This window comes from Rattus norvegicus, chromosome 4, assembly GCF_021556685.1.
Source record: "Rattus norvegicus strain SHRSP/BbbUtx chromosome 4, alternate assembly SHRSP_T2T, whole genome shotgun sequence".
Classification (NCBI taxonomy): Eukaryota; Metazoa; Chordata; class Mammalia; order Rodentia; family Muridae; genus Rattus; species Rattus norvegicus.
This window is the reverse complement of record NC_141537.1, coordinates 176,581,830-176,602,388: the sequence shown is the minus strand read 5'-3', so window position 1 is coordinate 176,602,388 and position 20,559 is coordinate 176,581,830. Positions and strand designations below refer to the sequence as shown.

The following is a 20,559-nucleotide window of genomic DNA, read 5'->3' as shown; positions in this document are numbered from 1 at the left end:
GTCACCGCTGAGCCCCTCTCTCAGTTTTAAAATCTCTTCCTTACGGACACATTCCCCTCTGTCCACTTCTGCTCTGATGTAAATCGTAAGGAGGGTGTGTGTACAGCTCACTGGTAGAGAACTTGCCTAGTAAATTCAGAGCCCAGGGTTCAGTCCCCAGACACCCCACCCTAATAAAAGCATTAGTCAAGGGTTCTTTTTTTTTTTGCCAGTTTCCTTAACTCCCTCTAATCTATTTACTATGCAAATAAACACACAGATAATTGACCAATGTATTTGTTCCAAGACCAAACATGACGTGTCTGGCCTCATCTGAAGTCATATTCATTGTCTTATATAGATCAGATACCAGCTTCACTGAACATTTTGTATTTATTTATTTATTTATTTATTTATTTATTTATTTATTTATTTATTATTTTGGTGCTTAACATGCTCCACCCTCTTGCCTAACGCCTGGAGTAGCACTCTTCATCTGAAGCAGGTTTCGTTTTCTTGCCTCCTCCTTTCCAATGTGCCCATACCCTTTGTTTCTCAGTTTAAACGATTCCCCTCAGGAAGAGCCGTTCCAATGACCTATGCACTCATTCTTCTCAGCAGCCTACAGCTTTGTTCGCTCCCACAAACCCTTAGTGCTCTTGGAACAGCAGCCTGTTTGATTGTGTGCACAGGGCAGGCACAGGGCAAGCACAGGACCTTTGTCTGTCTTACTCATGCTAAAGCACTCATCACTTCTGAATAACTGATGGTGGAAGGTACCATCCTTCTCATGGACAGAAGATAAATTCTCACCAAGTTTCAGCAAAAATACTCTGGAAAATGTGCTCACAGCTTCGATTCTATTTTGTATGTTGCAAACATATGGTATTAAAATCTGGTTTGCACAGGGTTTTTGCTTGTGTTGTTTGTTTTCCTTTGAGTAGCCAACATTTTTACAGCTAATAAAGGAGGGTTTATTTTGGCTCACAGGTCAGGGTATTTGAATCAACCATGGTGAGGCAAGCATGTCCATTCTGCAGGGGCATGTTTGGTAAATAGATATAGCAGAACACAGAGAAAACTGGGATTGCAAGTTGCCAAGTTATAGACTTCGGCAAGCCCCCTCCCCACCTCTGCCCAATTAGAGATCTCCTCCTGCTAAGTCCCACATTCTGAAGGTTCCCCAATTTTCTAAATGGTGACACCAGCTTGGGATCTGACCAATAAAACCTACAGATCACACTTCATTTTCAAACCACAAAACCACAGCATATAGTTATAAAAAAGATAACTTGCTCTTACAAAAGCCATCCTAATGTATATATGATAGCATCAAGACAAACAGGCCTTTGGTAACAAGAATTATTTTTAAACTATTGCCTGATTGAAATTCCACTGAAGTTTTGGCCTGAGTGTGGTGGTGCACACCTTTAATCCCAGCACTTGGGAAACTGAGGGAAGCAGATCTTTGTGAGTTCAAGGCCAGCCCCGGTCTACAGAGTGAGTTCCAGAACAGCTAAGGCTACACAGAGGAAAAACTGTTTCAAGGGGAAAAAAATCCACTGAAGTTTTATAAATAGTTACTCTATAATTGATTTAAAATAGAATCATTTACAGTCATTTGAGCTTCAGGGAAAAACATATGCCAGAAATGGAATAATGACTGCATATCATCTCACAGGTCACTTATTACTGAGAAATGACCTTTATTGTGGAGACAGCTATGACCCTCAATTTCACCAAGAGGCCATGGTCCAGTGATGATCCACAATAAAGTCAGGTCTTCCTGACAGGACGGGCAAACTGACACATCATACCTGTACAGTTTGGACATGAAGTATTTTATTGGCTGTTACTAAAAGAAAAAACTGAGGTAAATGCAAAAGAAGGACCAACCATAAGATGGTCGCACTTGCCTAACTAGAACAGGGAAGGATTGTTAGAGGTTGAAAAGGGTAGCTAATGCAGTGTGCAGTCCTCCACCCACTCGATGGAGAGCACAGAGGTAGATAATGTCACTACAGAGAATTAAATTTGAGTGTATGATATACAGAAGATAGAGTAGCACACCCATAGCAATTGTTTTGGACTGTGGAAGTGCATCGCGGTCATATAGAGTGATGACATTTGCGCCTGCAGGACAGCACAGGCTGTGGTCCTTAAGCAGTGAAGAGTCAGGAGAGCTATACTCACCTGAAACTTAAACTGTAGGAGGCTCAGCTTAGAGAAAGCTTTGAAGAAACAGGACCTGGCAAATGCACTGGCCGATTTCCTTCAAGAGAAGGAAAACGACTGATGGCTTTTCACCGGGAAGGGTTGTGTGAAGGATGTCCAACAACCTGTGATCTTTTTACTAGTCTATGGAACCAGCCTTCATAAATACCCCCAAAATCCCAAGCATTGTTTAGGCCCTCATCTCTTGGTCTCTTGGTTGGAGATGGAACCATTCCTTATGAAAGCGGCATGCGTATAGAATATCCTTATGTGTATAGAATATCCTCATGTGTATAGAATATCCTTATATAGAGAGAATGTCCTTATGTGTATAGAATATCCTTATATAGAGAGAATATTCTTATGTGTATAGACTATCCTCATTGTATAGAATATCCTTATATAGAATGTCCTTATGTGTATAGAATATCCTTATATGTACAGAATATCCTTATATAGAGAGAATGTCCTTATGCTTATTACAAATCCTCATCGGGCCCTTACCTTGGGCACTGTTTGTCAGTCCATTGAACACATTCTTATTGTAAAGGTCACAGGGGCTTTGCTACTTTTCAAGGGAGATCCCATGTAGCTAGCCCTGAAGCTTTGATAATTGTCCTGTGGAGACTTTTTCCCCAAAGTTTTACTGTACTTAAGTGTGTAAGAAACATAAACTGTGAGGTCAGACTCCAGAAGTTTCTGACCCAGCACCTGCCGAAAGTGGAGCTGGTCTCAGTTTCATTTTTCACCTGATGCAGATCATTCCCTGCCAGCTGTGTTGCTTGCAGGGCCCCTGACAATAAACCAAAATGCTCACACACACACACACACACACACACACACACACACACACAGAGTTGAGAGAGAGGAGGAAACAAAGTTCTTTTGATTATACTTACCAAGAACTCTTACTGCTAAGGTGTAGATGCCCAGAGCAAAAGACTTAAGTTGTGGTTGAATGCACCTAAAATGAAAAAAGCACTATTTAAAAAATATATGGCCTAAGAGATTTCTCAGTGGTTAAAGCAATTGCCAAACAAGTATAAAGCCCAGCCCAGTGTGTGTGTGTGTGTGTGTGTGTGTGTGTGTGTGTGTGTGTGTGTGTGTGTGTGTGTGTATAGATAGATGATAGATAGATAGATGATAGACAGACAGACAGACAGATGATAGATAGATAAGGTTTGGAAGCCTGGCTGTAATCCAAGCCTCAGAAAACAAAGATGGGCAATCGTTAGAGTGAGATGGCAGTAAGACTAATCTTGTTGATAAATTCTGACTGGAAATACTGCCTCAGTGAGTGAGATGGTGGGACCCTGGATGAACATGTGAGGAGACTGCCAATATCAATCTAGGGCCTCATGGGTTCATACCATATAGATGTTCACTATATACATGTACTCATATAACACATACATACACATTCACACATACACACACACACATACTTTTCTTTTTTTGGAGGGGGTGTGGGGGTGTGGGGTGGTGTTGGGGGTGGCGGTGGCAGCGGCGGTGGTGGTGGTGTGAGGGGTAGGGGTCTGGGGAGGTGGGGGTTGGGAGGGAAGTAAGAGGGGAGCTCTGGATTGTCCCACGGGTATAGTCTTTGGCTTGACTGGTGGTAGCAGGCTTGACTTAGTAGCGGTGGCCGTATTGGTGGTGGCTGTGGCTGGGAGCTCGGAGAGGTCTTCTGTTTGTTTGTTTGTTTTTTAGATTTATTTATTTATTTTATGTATATGACTACACTGTCATTGTCTTCAAGACACACCAGAAGAGGGCATCAGATCTCATTACAGGTGGTTGTGAGCCACCATGTGGTTGCTGGGATTTGAACTCAGGACCTCTGGAAGAGCAGTCAGTGCTCTTAACCGCTGAGCCATCTCTCCAGCCCCCCACACATACTTTTCATATAATATTTATCTGGTCATGATGCTTATCTATTCATTATTCTTTAAGATTCACATCTTTTATTTAAAAAGTGATGCAAAGTTTAAAATTCTCTTATTTTTAAAATATACGATGTGAAGCAGGAATCAGTGCTTAATTCTTTTTTAATTATTCTTGAAAAACATATCCCAATTAAAATATGCAAAGGAGTTCATATTTCATAGTCCAATATATAAAATTGTTATAAATCATTCACATATTTTTAGATCAGAGTCCTCTGTTGGTTTAAAAATTTCACAGCAAACTCCAGTCTTAGCAAGAATATACAGAAAATAATAGCCTATAGATCAAAATGATCAATTCAAAACAGTTATTAAGCATATCTTTTAAGGGATCTCACAAATGTTTATTGCATGAATTTGATGGAAGCATATTTAATCTAAGGTACATTTTATCTGTGGTAGTTGATACTGTCACCAATGTGAGAAGACTGGACATGAGGTTTACTGAAAAACCTCCATGATACAGGTTTTAACCTTGATTTAGACCAAGGGTTCACAAACACGTTGAATTAAAAAAACTCTACTCAGCTGCACTTTTATATAGAAATATAAAGTGGGGTCATCTGACAGTGGGACCAGAGACTGGGTCAATTATTTCAAAAGGTTATCAAGAACCATGGCTCCACAGAGAAGAGATGATAGACAGACAGACAGACAGACAGACAGATAGATAAAATATATGTTATATAGATATAATATATATCATATATAAATATAATATATATTTATACTATGAAAGTGAAGTTGGAGTGAAGAGACCTGGCACTCACCTCAAGAGTAATATATATCCAGGTATGCCACCTAGAGATAATGTATATGATGTGATGACTGAAATCACAAGGAAATACAGAAACATTTGGGAACATCCATTATCTTTCTGACACCTGCCCATCATGCCTGACCAGTTTCCTGATTTAGGGGCAGCAAATCCCACACAAGTGCAGTTAGAAAATATCTGTAACAGAGAGGAAAAAAATCCAGAAGTTAAATATTTATTATTTAAATATTTTATATAATATACATGTATTCCATGAGCAATGGGGAAATACTTTTTTTGCTGTATTAACATATATTAGAATAAAGTCAATTAGAGTATTTCATTATTCAAGTAATGACTTATCCTACAGGACATTTCTCAATAAATTGTAAAATATTCACATAAGCCTTTCTTCCTTCTCTCTCACTCCCACTCCCCCTTTTCTTTCTTTGGTAAAACACACATAAGTTGTATGTAGTGCTGGGTTCCATAGCTACAATTTCCTTTGTGTGCGTTGACCTTATTCACCCCTTCCCACCTCCCACCCCCATACTCTGGCCTCCCCATCCTTTCCAGTATTTTATGCTTTGACTTTGCAATGGTCAATTTGTGCTCAGCCCATTTTCCCTCTTACCAACCGATTGGCTTTCTACATAGGATGCAATAAATGTTTAAAACTGGTGGTCAGATTTGCTCACTGTTCTTAACTCTGTCATTAGTGTTCACTGCATACTTGTAAAAATCCAAAATCACTGTTGTGAATCACCCATTCTCTATCTATCTGTAGTCCTCAGATCCCGCTCTGATCTTATTAACCAGCACTCTTACTTCTTGCTCTGCTTTGGTTACACAAATGACTCCCACAATGGCAACTTTTCAGGTCTGTTTTGTCCTAGAAAACCCTTCACTGAACACAGCGAGCTCACCCATATCTCATAGTCTTGCTGCTCCTCAACTAGGAAGGTTTCCTCTTGCCTGGTTGGTTTTCCCTGTCTGCTCTGAGACTTCATTGAAGAGAACTTCCATGACCTCTCAGTGTAACCACACCCAAACCTCTGGCCTTTCATCCTAACTCAGTTCCTGCTACTGTATGAAGAGCTATTTATCTTTAAGATTCATTCTTCTACTAGGAAAGTAGGATCATCCCACCTTGTCACTAGTATACATACAGAGCATAAAATTGAATATATATATATTCAATATATATATATATATATACATATATATATATATATATATATATAGAGAGAGAGAGAGAGGACTGAGAGAGAGAAGAGAGTTTTGTGTCAGGAGCCAACAAACTAATAACTAGCAGGTGATCTTCCTGAGATGAGTCTGTTTTGAATTAATAAATGAATTTTATTAATTTTATTAATTTTAAGATGGATTCCTGCTATTAATATATTTTCCTGTTTTTATTAAACATATATAACATTTACTAGGTATTAGCCCACCCTATTGACCAGATTTCTGCAGAACAGCTACTGTGTTCTTGTGATGGTATACAGACAAATAGATGACTTCTTAATCCTTAATGATGATCCTATAAGAATTCCTAAAATTATATCAGTATTTATTAAGATCCTTTATATTGGGACTGCTGTTAGGTCTTTTCTGATAGTCAAAACTGTAATGAGAACCCTGATAGCCTCTGTCACTTGTTAATTGCTTCTGCTACTTAGAGCACATTTCCAAAGGCTGAAAAACCATTAACTAAAGGTCGTAAAAGGAAACTATGATTTATTATAGGTGCCAGGACAAAAGATAAAATATTGACTAGGTTTATCTATACAAAACTTCACTAATAACTTAGTTATGGTTTTTAACTCCATGAATCTGTAGAACTGCAACAGATAATGAATGTTTAGCCAGATAATTACTCCTAATGGATATGCATGTAAACATACTCTGTTGTAAACTTCTTATTCGATTTACAATTTGAATTTACGTATAAACTTATAATGAACTCTTTACCATGTGATCATGTATTCTGAAAGATATGTAAGTGCTGAGGACAAAGAAAAGAGCACGAAATTTCCTTGTCCCATTTTGGATCATCATGATCATTCAGCTTTTTCTTAGAGAACGTTCACAGGAAACTTTTTATGACTTAGAGAAAAAAAAAGTGTCCTTTTTTCTTCCTGAGACTTCAACTAGCAGGCTAAGAGTTAGAGCTGAGCAATTGCTGCAGAGAGAGAACAAAGGCTACTTCACTCAATCCCCTGCTGTTAGGCTACTGGTGTTAATCACCTGAGCCAGCAGCTTTTAACCCCCAGAATAAGCAAGAAAGTTTTAGAACCTTTTAGAAGTTATCATTAGCATTCAGTATATTAGATAGCTAGAACATACTGAGCCCATCAGCATTTAAAGCCACACCAGAGTTCTACTCTGTGTCTCCAGGCCAAGAGGCTCCTGGCAGTTCCGACAAAATATTTTCAGTCCTAATCCATCCTATTTTATTGCTGTTAATTTGTTCCTTCATCTCACTGTCATCTGGGATGTCCTCAATGTATTTGGAAAAAGCGTTCATAACTAGCCAACAAGTATATTTAAATATATATGTGTTGTTCACTTTTTACAGAAGACAGCATTTGACCCGAGAAGTGCAAAGGTGTAATTAGAGGGGGTAGTCGGTGAATGTCAAGTCCATCACAGTTGGCCTCAGTTATGCACTGAATGTCCATCCTCAGTTCCCTCATTGAAGTATTAAGCTTCTCTGCAAACATATTTGGAGGTAAGACCCTTAGGAGGTCATTTAGGATACAGTCCTCAGGAACTAGTGCCCAACGAGAACAAACCACTTTAAGGGTTCCCATGTTTTGCTGGGGAAAAAACATGAAGGAGTGTTTTCCTGAAGCAGACACAAGTGAAAGGAAGTTTTGCTAAGGCAAGCACATGGAAGATATATGATAAAGGATTCTTTGATGATGACACGCATGTGTTGGTCCGCCTTACATTGTGTAGTTGGGCTCCAAAGAGAAACACACCAAAAAACTTCTGGTAGCATGCATCAGCTTCTTGCTGCTTCCTTGGACATGGGCTGATTGGCAGAGTGATGTCAGCTGGGACAGACTCATGTGCTGAGGCAAGACATGTGATGAGGAAAGACCCAAGAAGGACACATGATGTATGGAGGGAGTGTAAATAGGACTGAATAGATAGTGACAGAGGCTGGATAAACACAGAGACTGGGCAACAAATGCTACAGCTAGCTTTTTTTTTTTTTTTCTGATTAACCATTTCCTCCCTAGGGGCTCAAAACAGGAATTCTTCACCCCAATTCAAATGAACAAACGTGTGTGTGTGTGTGTGTGTGTGTGTGTGTGTGTGTGTGTGTGTGTGTGAGACTATTGCCCCAATCCCTTAAGTTAAGTTGGGGGAGTGATTTTGGTCACTTGATGGGTTATGGTTGTTATCCGGTTTAAACAGGAAGCATACCCCATAGTATTAGGTGCTAAGTTTCCATTTGATTGGATTTGTGGGGAAGATTAGATAATGAGGATGGTTAATCAGTAGGCTAATTCTTGGTTAAGCTCAAAATATGATGATATTCTTGGGGGATGGTAATGAGTGGAAGAAAGGGCTAGGCAGAGGACGTTGCCTCTGAGGAGCACCCTGGAAAGACATAGCCTGCCTTCCAATTCTCCTCCCATTTCAGTTCACTGTGTGGTTAATGGCTTCTGGTACATGGGCCACTGCAATGTAAACCACAGAATCACAGGCCCAGACACAGCAAACCTAATGGCCATGGCCAAAGACACTGAAAAGCTAAGCTGGAATGACGTTTTCCTCTTTTTCAATGCTTCCTCTCAGGTAAATGTGAGAGTGACAAAAAGCTGACCACAACGAACACCTTGTCCTTCCCTTCTGCCCTCTGTCCTGGAGAACATCAGCAAAACAGGTAGCCAGCCTTCACCACACACTGGATCCACTTGCACCTTCAGTTGAACTTTATTTCTGTAACAATGAGGAATGAATGCTTACAGTGTAAGCCGTTCATCTCAAGAACACATCGGATTACACCTGAACAGACTGGGTAAACTTCCTACCTAGAGTTCTGCTCCCTCCACTCTAAAGAAGCTCGGCAGCCCAGACCGTCTACTCCTCATGACCAAGCACTGCCTCAGAAGCATCAACTTCTCTGGGATCAGTTCCTAGGCTTCTGAATCCCTATCTCTAGAGACACGCCCCTTAACCTCCTATTTTTGCTGTGAGTAAAACCTTCTATGTCTACTGGCTTTGAACTTCAGCTCAGCAGACACCAATCATAAAGCAGACTTTAAAAATGATATGTTCTGATGCTTTGGACTTTCTTATTCTTGGTTAATACTTTTTACAATAAAATGGGAGTTACAGATTAAACGATTATGAAAGTTGCTCTACCTGTTTCCCTGACTAACTCTTTCAATTGCAGATCCATAAGAATAATTTAAATTCTCTATATTTATACATGAGGTCAGAACCGCAGTTTCCACCTGGGTGACCTCCTGAGTCCCAAATGGAGCTACATGGGACTACCTGGTAGTCAGTTCACAAGCAGGCATGTTAGAAGGTATTTCTTACAATGTTCTTTCCACTCCGGCTGGAGGATTGACAGCCAGCAAGACAAGCCGACGCATAGGTAATCCCATTGTCCCCACACATGGGCTCCCATTTTGAGTCTGAACATTTGCATCTTGAGTTGCAATCTGAAAAGAGAGCTCGTTCATGATAAGAGACAGGTTTGGTTCTGAAAAGAAATGCAACAGTATAAAATATTATGTCTTAGCAAGCCAGATCGTAACTTAAAAAGTATCAATGCTCTTGAGTCATACAAATGCTATGATATTGGCAATCAAGTTTGTTTTTTTGAAAATACAATTGGTGTGTTAAAGACCTCAGCATCCAAGTGTTAAAAATGAGCCAACTGTTAAATGTCTTTCCCTTAAATGGTACCTTGGGTTTACCCATTCTAATAACATCCATGGCTTAGCATAAAGATTTCATTAAAGTCTCTTGCTTATAGGTTCCTTTAATGAATTTTTGGACAGAGATGGGTCTGTCCATGCTTAAAAGACAGAAAAGTGTATTTCTAGGTCAATTTATGGTATTATACATGCTGTCTTTCGTAATTGTGTTGACATCAGTATGATGGGCGTTGCTTGCAGTAATAAATGAAAGCAGCTAAAAGTAAACATTTTTCTTACATCCATTGTGACCACATAGCTACTGACACACGTCTTTCCAGTAATGCACCATGAGTCTTTTGTCTCCATATTCTCCCCATGTGCATCCTACGTCATCTTTGCTCATACAGTTTCACATTATTCAGTGAGTTACCAATTCATTTAACCACAAATATTTATTGGACCCTTCTAAAGTCCTACCGTTATGAGGATGGAAAATGTTTATGAATATTAATAAACAATTTTTATTCCCCAAGTGTTGGCTTTTTTTTATTTTTTTTCCTTTTTATCTGGTCTCTCCACAGGGTACTCACCTATGGCTGTGTTATTTGGATTTTATGTTAAGTGTTATGCCCATAGAGCTCTCATAATTCGGTTTTCTTTCTCATTTTTTTCTGTTAATCTCTCACTTTGCTGAATTTTGTTTTAAGCAGACATTTTGGAGACTGAAATTAATAAACAGTATACTGAAATGTATACTTGGCGGAGGCCAGATCAGTTTCTATATTTATTCCTACAATTCCGGAGCCAAATAAACTTGACACATAGTAGAGCATGAAATGTGACCTACAGGAACTGAATCAGGATCTTGCTATGTAGCCTAGGTGAGGCTTGAACTCTCAGACCACCTGCTTAAGCTTCCCTAGTGCTAGTATTGAAATCATGTCCTACCCCATTCATCCAAAGGTGCTATTTAGAGAAAGAAGTGGTGCTGTGTGCCCTTACTTCTAGGATTTCCTATATTATTGTAAGAAGAATTTCTTAACTTAGTCCATACAATTGGGCTCTGTGGATTGGACCATCTCAAGGATCACCCCAAACAAAACAAAAAGGCATTTGACTAGGTCTCAAGGATGCCTGCTGGGAGGAGCATTTAATCTCCTCTTCCATGAAGTATTGACTGCTGGATCAGATGATTGGTTTCATCTGTAATTAATGCTTTTGAAAGCACAACATCAAGCTCCTAGAGGTTCTGTGAGGCCAAGGTCCCAGGTGATTGGACCTCCAATGAAACTTGGCATGATGGAGGCCACCCATTCCCTTGCATATCAGGAAATCCAGGTTAGAGAAGGAACTTGATAGAACTCTCACCATTTGTCATTGACAAACTGGGGAGTGAATCCTTCCCAGACCCTTGCATCCAGATTCTTGTTCTCGTATCAGCATTATGCTCCTAACTGTAGAAGAAATATTCCCCCAGTTGTCATATCTCAAGCTTATCAATAGAGAGCCTCTCTGGTGTCTAGAATCAAAATAACCTTTACAAACAAAGCAATCAATCCCTGGGGAACATTTTGCATTCAGATTAATTATTTTACATTACTGAGAATATGTTTACTTTGCCAACTAGGGCAGACTTTAATTATAGACACACGTCTCATGGGAGATTTGTTTGACAGTAGGGTTGTGGCTTAAATTTTTAATCATAAGAAGAGTTTCAGAAAACACATCAGAGTGTGTGATGGGACTTGTCTTTTGGAGAGCTGCACTGAGAGGACAGGGGCTCCCTAGTGGTGTTGCCTGTCTTCGGCTGCTTTCAATGGCATAGCTGTTCTCAGAGGTTAACTCTTTGCCATTGTGGGGGATGCAGTAAAAGTGCGGAAGGCCGTTTTGAAAGAGGAGTTCAGAATGTACCAAATAGTGACAGCATGATTGTAATTCAGCTTCAGTCCCTCAAGGTGACTCACTGCTGAAGAGGCTAGTACTGAATGGATACATTACTTTTTATTTCTCTAAAATATTTCATTATTTTATCCTGGAAGTGCTCATAATATGAACCTCAAAAATCTACAGCTGTTGTCTATGTATTTCCTTTTGCCTTAGAAACAGTATGATGTAGAAAGATCTAAACTTTGAGTCCTGCCTGTGCTCAAGGTCAAGATCTGCCTTTGATACATGCCAAGTTTGGGAAGCAAACAGACATTTAAAAACTCACTCTGTTCAATGAAAGTTAGCAGAACTAACTTGTATAGGACTATAAATGACATGCATTAGCAAATTAAAGTTATGATCTTTTATGAATTAAAAATACAAATGATTCCACTATGCTGGTCTATATACTGAATATGAAAGGCACAGTCAAAAATGACACAAGGTTTCTATTCTCTGCAGAATCTTCTAGCAATTCATAGTTACCATTGACATTTCTCACAGTCATTGCTGACCACAACAGACTCTTCAGCCTCACAACCCTAGTAGTCACACTTTTTTTTTTAAACTTTGTATTCATTTTGGATGAGAAAAATTATAGTGTGTGCTTAGTTAAAAGGAGAAGAAACTATATGGGTGAAAAAAATGGAGGCTAGAATGTAGAGACAGGTAGAGTAACAGGAAATGGGAAGCTTTAGAGAGCAAGAGGCAGGTGAGGAACTACAGAAAAGAGGAGAGAGTCAGAAAATGTAAAATGTCCCCTATAAACTTATGTACTTGAATACTTGGCTCTACCACTAGGTGGAGGTCTTTCCGAAAGCTGTGACCACTTTGGGAGGTGGGTCTGTACCTCAATGGGTCAGAAGGCCTTGAGATTTGGAGCTCAGTCTTCCTTGCTGACCCATCACAGCCTCCTGTCTGTTGATATTTGAGCAAGCATTTTCCACCTACCCACAAAGACATGGGATTGTCTGCTGCTATGCTGTCCCTCCATAATGGACTGTAAGCCCAAATAAACACCTCCATTTTTAAAGTGCTTTTCCTCAGGCACTTGGTCACAAGGATTGAAAACAGGAAAGCAATGAATACAAGAAGATCTGCCGAGTGTGCCTTTCTGCCTCTGTAGGGCTTCAAGCTATCTGGAAGATTTAATCTAGAACTTCTCTGACTCATGGTAGAGGTTCAGTGACATCTATAGATGAACAGTGCAGGCATAGCTAAAAGGATGCAGATCCTTCCAGTAGAGTTATGATAGGAAGAACTCTTAAATGGAATGATGAAATATGTCCTGCAAGATCCGTTAACAAAGAAACTAGAAAATGGTATAATCAAATCACTGATCACATACATACATGGTAGCATAGGAATGAGACCAACACAGGAAATATAAATTAGCCATGCTCTCTGAACTCAGTACATGATGAACAGCTAAAGACAGCTGTAATGAGATAGCATTTTCCTCAGACCATTGCAGTGATTTTAACACAGTTAAGACTAGGAAGAATGTTCCAGAGACCAATCCAGTTAATTAGTAGTCAAGAGGGGGAAAGGGGGGGGAACTCCTTCAGGCTATTTTAGACAAATACTAACCACTTTCATGTATATGACGTTATTTAGGTCTTTTATAATCTTAATATGTAATTATTATTTTTTTAGTTAAGAAAGTTAAAGCCAGATTGGTTCATCCCATTAACCGCCACTTCACTAAGAGCTCAAGGTCAGTATTTCCATGATTATATTGTCTCATCTGTCAGGATAATTTTCTAATGTAAGATGCAGATTTAGCAATTTTTATACTTGTTTAAGACAATCAAATTCTAATTTGTAGGAAGCAGCAAATTTGAGTGACAACAGATTCTGAATTTTAGGTTGTGTCAGTTCTTTCATTAAAAATACCTTCCTATAATTATGAGACTTTAAACACTAACATAACCTTATTGGAGAACTCTATTGACAGTTGAATTAAATAATTCTATCTCCTCAAATAATGTCACGAAGGAACATACCCTTGGTAGGAGACAGTTAGTCCGGCCACACTGGAATTTTCACATCCCAGTGCAAACAGAGAGAGGAAGAGGAGGTAGCCAAAGACAGATGATCCCAAGTAGAGTTTTGTAGCTTCACAAATACCCAGCCTGAATTTTTTCATAACTATTCCCCCAGAGAATATTCCAAGGGCCACTGCAGGAATATTGATGAGACCTGCAGAATAAAAAAAACATGTCACTCGGTAACTGTTTATTTGAAATCTCTGAGCATCACACATGTGGCCCTAGTGATTGCTAAAACACATCAACGGTTCTGGTGTATCAAACTGTGCTATTCTTTTAATTTATGAAACTATTCAGTTTCTATTATTGGTCAACCTATACTAAGGGTTTGTGATGAGCATCAAGGTCATGGGTTGACCATAGCACAAGTATAGACTTAGAGTCTCACTTTCTCCATGACAGAATGAATGACACAAGGACAACTCTACCAATGCTAAATGCGTCAATGAGGTGATCTCTTTTCTCATAGATGCCCAGAGCTAACACTGTCAATCACATGGCAGTGGGGTGGAGATTAGTGTTCTTCAATACGATCCATAGAATGATACTCACAGAGAATGAAGGAAATGAGTCTGTTCATTTGTTTTATGTTTCGCTTTTCATTTTCTGGCTCAACTAAAATCTGATTTTGTTGACCCAGCTCCCTGGGCTCTTGCTTTGCTGGTCACCTTACAGCTACAGTGGTGCATGTTAGCATTTGAGCACCAGATGCTAGGTGAAGCATTTGGCACGCAATTCATCGCATTTAGCTTTCAGCACAATCTTAAGGGTAGGCATATTAATATCCTCTATTTATAGAGCAATTTCCTCATGACTTTGGCTAGTAATTAGTAAACCTTAATTCAAATGTGGGGAAGCTCATGTCCAATCCCCTGCCGTCCATCACTAGGTTCTATTAGTTACATCTTTTTTAAGGAATTAGGGGATGGAATCCTAGACACAGAGTTAGGCAACCTTACTAGTCATCAGGTCAGCATGGTTTAAAACCTGCAGAGGGAGTGGTTCCACTAGGTGATAGAGATTGCACAGAGACCCAAGTGCCTGAGTTTACATAACATCAGTTCAGCTACTTAACAGCTATACAACTGTAAGGCATTTTCTAAATGTCTCCAAACCTGCTCACTCTCTTATAATAACTATCCATGACTGCCTGGATACCCCTTATTTAAATACTTGGGACTAATGTGGTTTTGAATTTTGGAAAACTTTAGAGAATACATACAAAACACAATGTCCTGGAGATGAGACCCAGGTCTTGACAAAAATTTAATTTCACAGATCATATACATAACACAATAACACAGTCTGCGGGTAATTTTATACAATCTCTTAAGTGTGTCTTTATTCTGAATGAGTGCAATCACTCAAGGTCAGGTGCAGACTTTCCCACATGTGGTCTCATACTGTCATTTTCTATATTTGATTTGAGATGTTGGCTATGAAGTGGTGTTGATGTGGTGGAAGGATGCTATTCATGATTGGCTCGTAGCACAAAAATTTAACACATAAACATTCAAGTCATTCCTAGCAGATTGGCAAAGATGAAAACAATGTAGGGGGTGTGTATCTTCTGTATTAGAGAAAGACCAGGCCTGTGCTAAAAGCTTAAGATTCAACTATGCAGGAGGCAGGTACAGGAAGGTTATGAGGCCTGAGGAGGTTATAAAGACATTGAAGTGTCTGTGTTCAACTCCTACACACCATAAAAACAAAAACAAATGGATGAAGATTCCATCCCTTCTCTATACTTTCTTTCATTTTATAATTTACACACTTGATCTTCCAAGTAATCTGCATAGAATCAAAGGGGCCATCTTTCTCCTTTACTCTTAAATTATCTTCTGTAAAATGTATCCATCAACTGCCAATAGATGAAAGAACATTCAGTCTATCTTTTTTATTTGACTATAGGTTGTAAGTATCGATATTAAAGCTGACCTATTAGAAATCAGCCCAGGGTAGAGTCTAGGTTTTGGAAACAGGCTCGCCTTCCCGGGGCATGATTGTGAAGTTAATAAAATGGAATAGAGGAGTTGCTACGTTTGCTCTCAAGCTAAATAGAGATTTGGGGATGTGACTAGTGAATGAGTGAAGCATCCTGGGACTTTGAAGGAATTACAATGTCTATTACTAGAAGACAGATAGTTGCCATTTTATAAACAAAGACAAGTGGTTGCCATTTTGTAAACAGAGAACAGATGTTACTTGTAATGTAACAGATCTGGCTACTTGTGACCCAAGTTGATGCTAACAGTATGTGATTTTAAAATTTTTCTAATTTAAACGTTTTTCTAAATGTGGAGGTGTAGTTCTCTCTCTCTCTCTCTCTCTCTCTCTCTCTCTCTCTCTCTCTCTCTCTCTTTCTCTCTCTTCCTTCCTTCCCTCCTCCCTCCCTGCCTCTCTCCATCCTTCCATTCTCCATCCTGGAAGTCAGCTTTGCTATGGATTAGGTATCTATTGTCAGTCATTGTGGGGATGTGAAGAGAAGCACTATCCACAGACTCGGGCATTTGAATATTAGGTCTCCAGTTGGTGGTGCTGTTTAGAGAAGTTTTAAGTATGGCCTTGCTGGAGGAAGTACTTCACTATTCACAGGCTGTGAGAGTTTAAAGCTTTATTTCGGTTCTGGTTCTCTCTGTGTTTTGTGCTCACACTTGAAGATGTGAGCTCTCAGCTTCCTGTTCCTGCCACCATCCCTGCCACCCGCTGCCATGCTTCTCCTCAGCTATGATAGACTCACCCCTCTGGGACCATAAACCAAACTAAACTCTCTCTTCTTTAAGTTACCTTTGACCATGCTGTTGTATAACAATAACAGGAAAATAAGCAACACAGCCCCTGTTTTTATACACACATACAACAAATAAATAAGACATTGTGCATTGAGAGTGTTGAGAAATTCCCATTTATCAGTCTTCTGGTCATGACAAGACCTTGTACTCATGAACTCACAGCTGCCACCTCTTCCTGCATAAGAGAATAGCCAAAATGCCAGTATGAAAGATTCAGGAGAGCCACCCCAATAGAGGAGCTATTGACGGTTGATGAATGCTGGGCAAGGGACAGTCAGTTGCCCTTAAGAGTGTGGCTGCTGTGGGTGGACCATGCTTCAGTGGATGGTACTGACACATGGGCATATGGGCAGTACATATTGGACTCAGTGGAGTGTATATAAATTCACACAAACACACAGTACACATCTATCTATATCATATATATATTTCTATATCATATATATTGTTCTATATATTATATATATTTCTGCATCATAATATATTGTTCTATATTTTTATGTATCATATATGACATATATTTCTATATCATATATATCATTTTATATCATTTCTGTATCATATACTATATATATATATATATATACACACACACACACGCATATATTTATCATGTGTTGGGAGGGAATAGGGATGGAAAGTGAGGCTAGGGAACGTTACAAGCAAGAGTTCAGTTGTCTATGATCAAAATACACAAACATACTACATGCATATATTAAAGTCTCAAAGAGCAGTATAGGCTTCTGTGAACACCAGAGCTAGCAATGCAACAATCTGGGGAAGGAACAAAGTCATTCAGTTCAACACAACTCAGTGGCTAATGCTCCTTCACATTTAGAGGTCTGATCCTCAGTAGTTTATTTTAGGCATATTTAAGCACAGTGCGATTCAGTGAAAAGTATCCTGGCTATAATGAACTCAATCCCATGTGTACAACAAAGCTTAAGGTGTAGCTACATCAAAAATCTTTGTAAAGTACATGTGACATCTTCCATAACAATGGGCTCTATAGATTAACTGAGAAAAGTAAGCTCATGGTAAGAGTGGGGCAAGCATCCAGTGTAGTCTCAGCCACACAGCTAGGTTACTAACCACTTCCTAGTCTTCTAGGCAGAAAGTGAGTTATACATCTCCTTTTGAGAAGACAACCATGTATGATTAGTGTTCCTGGTACCCCTTTTGCTTATCCGTGTACACAAGAACTTCTGTGCATCCCACAAAGAACTAGTACAATTTTTGTTTTGAAAATATCCCAGGGGACTTCCGTCGGGCCCATACCTGCTGCAAGTGCAGATGCCTCTCCCCACTGAGCCGTGTCTTCAGCCCTAGTTTTCTATTATGAACATCTCCCTCTAAATAATGTTCTTAATTGTACTTTATTAAAAACAGGTTTCCATTGGAAATTTTAAAAAGTATCATTCATGACTCCAGTATGGGAGATCAAGTGTCCAGATGCAATATTGTATGAACTTGAATAATGAAGAACACCCACATCTTCAAAGACATGGGCTTTCAAGCAAATTTATGGGAAGGGATTCGGGGTTTTTGCTTTATTCTGATTGAACCTTGTCTTTCATATTATCCAAAAATATGATTACAAATGGATTGTTCCAATATGTGAAAACTGAAAGAATTAAATGTTAACAATAGAAGTATTAGGAAAACATTTCAGTGATTTGGGGGCTTAATATACAGTTATCCAAACAGAATCAAAGTGGCACAAGAAAGAAAGAGACTAAAAGTTAGGCTTACTTAAAAAGCTGACGACAAGCATTATCAAAATCAAAAGGTCTTATTGACACATATGTGTGGAGGAGCTAGGGGAATAGAGGGAAGGAAAACTACATTCAGATTGCATTGTATGAGAAAAGCATCTATGTTTAAGAAAAAGGAAAAGTTAAAAGGCAAGGTAACGTATATGAGAAATGCTTGCAATATTCGGTGAAGAACTGATGTCAAAAAAAACCATGCAGAGGCCGGAAATTACCAATGAGAGCAAAATGAGTACATAATGTAGGAAAACGACTTGAACAGAGTTAGCAGAAGAGACAATTGAAGTGACCAGTGAACCTATGCATACAGACTCAACATAAATGGTCACAGGCGAATGACATGCCACTACTGTGAGAAGTCACGATGACAAAGGTTGACAGCATCAAAGTCCGGTAAAATGAGGGGAGATTAGCATGCAGTCACAGTTCTAGTGGGTTCAAATTTCCTCAGCCATGTTGTTTCTCAGTAACACCTACGGCATCTATCAGACTGCCTAGGTTCTATTATTTAAACTCTATGCATCAGCCCAAAAAATGACCCATAGACTTATTATGACTGTGAAATCTATAATAGCAAAAATATAAATAAATCCAAAAGGCTATCAGCAATAAAGTGCTTAAATAATTCATGGTACATTGATATCACAGTAATGAAAAGAACCAACGATGGGTATTTAGAATTATTAATGGATGTGAACATCGACTATACAACTTATAGGGGCTCAAGTATAGGCAAGACTAGACTAAGAAGGTTTGGTCTACAACTATTCTAGGCATTAGGGAAAGTATGGGCTGGTAATAATCTTCTTAGGTAATATGATGCTGGCTATTTCACACACACACACACACACATACACATGTGCAGAATCATGTGCACAATTCATTAGAAAACTACATACAAGACATCTGCAGGCTTAACTGTTGATTGAGAATTATGTCTTGACATATAAAGTGAAGAAGAGTATCTCAAACTTTGTTCTTTATTGGTTCTCCTTCAACTCAGTGTACCCCACTGACAGATATGGCTGGTGTGCTGAGAGAGAATTCTAAAATATTTCCTATGCTCACCCAGGAAATAATACAATTAAGTTATTTTGAATCAATCGATATTGAAAATGTAAAAGGTTCAATGATCCAATCTTGATACTTCTAGAATGTTGGAGAATAGAGCACGCACACAGTAGTCTGTCCCCTGAGTGTCTGTTATTCAAAATTTATCAGAAAATTGCAATATAATAGCAATAAAATAAATCCTTTAAATGCTTGTATGGAGAAATAAATTCTTTTGGAGTCTTTGATCTTAAAGGAATATGTCCCAAGAAACAATAAATTTAATACCTCAAAATGGTGACTTTAAAGGACACATGTATGGAAAGAAGGAGCCAATCCAGGTTTTAAGTCTCTAATTTTATACAAGGTGATAGCCCTTTATTTAAATATTATCCTCTGTTCTTTTACTTCTTTATTTTTGTTTTTGTCCCTGAATAGTGTTCTTGTTTTGCTACTGGCTACATAAATATACTATAAACACAACTACTTTTGACAACATTATCTTAGTCAAACATAAGCTTTGTTAGAGTCAGTGCAATTACGCTATCTGAACACCTGTTACTTGCAATCCCAGACACCATGCACACAATTTTGCCAACATAAGATTTCAACGAAGCTTAAAACACGTGTATCCAATGTTGGCAATCATCTAAAAAGAATGTGGGCTAGATTCACTGCTTTGTGCTTATTTAAGAACCGTGGGAAACTCTTAAAGCCAACCAGGCATGGCTATAAATAATTCTTGTTGCAAAGTTGTAAAACACACCCACCATGCATGCATTTATCCTACTAGATTTTTTTTAACAAAACGTTACTATTTTACTTCATCTAAAATACTTGAATTTACTTCAGGTTTAAAGACTGAAGCAATCTAATGTTACAAAGAATGAGAAAGATTCATCAAACTGGCTTCTATGGAAATGCATGACAGAAAGGTAGACGTACCAATGACAAAGTTGGCTTTGGAGGAAGACTGCCCATACTGCTGCTCAATGTACTTTGGTTTATATGTGACCATGCCGAATAGAGAATTGAACTGAACAGTGCTTGCACACAAGTATAAGATGTATACTGGATTTCTAAAAAGACTCTTCAGTGATGGAAGAAAATCTGTAAGACAAAAACAATGTAGAGTCCTTGAAGATGGTTTCGGGTGGTAGACATTGTAACCTGCAGGGTTGCGGTC

The 20,559-nt window shown here is 38.9% G+C and overlaps 1 protein-coding gene and 1 long non-coding RNA gene across 3 annotated transcripts in view; one reads left to right on the top strand and one right to left on the bottom strand.

The window, feature by feature from the left end:
* The window catches only part of LOC134486861 (uncharacterized), a 53,625-nt gene extending 41,523 nt beyond the window's left edge, over positions 1–12,102 (top strand). The window contains exons 3-4 of the long non-coding RNA XR_015687137.1: positions 7,475–7,627; positions 8,707–12,102. This is a non-coding gene — a long non-coding RNA (uncharacterized LOC134486861). The remainder of the gene's footprint in view (positions 1–7,474; positions 7,628–8,706) is intronic.
* Slco1c1 (solute carrier organic anion transporter family, member 1c1) overlaps positions 1–20,559 on the bottom strand; it is a 46,669-nt gene that overhangs the window by 3,157 nt on the left and 22,953 nt on the right. For both annotated transcript variants that reach the window (NM_053441.1, XM_087659500.1), the window contains 5 exon segments: positions 3,093–3,157; positions 4,907–5,091; positions 9,457–9,622; positions 13,715–13,910; positions 20,319–20,483. In NM_053441.1, the coding sequence (NP_445893.1) occupies positions 3,093–3,157; positions 4,907–5,091; positions 9,457–9,622; positions 13,715–13,910; positions 20,319–20,483 (777 nt within the window).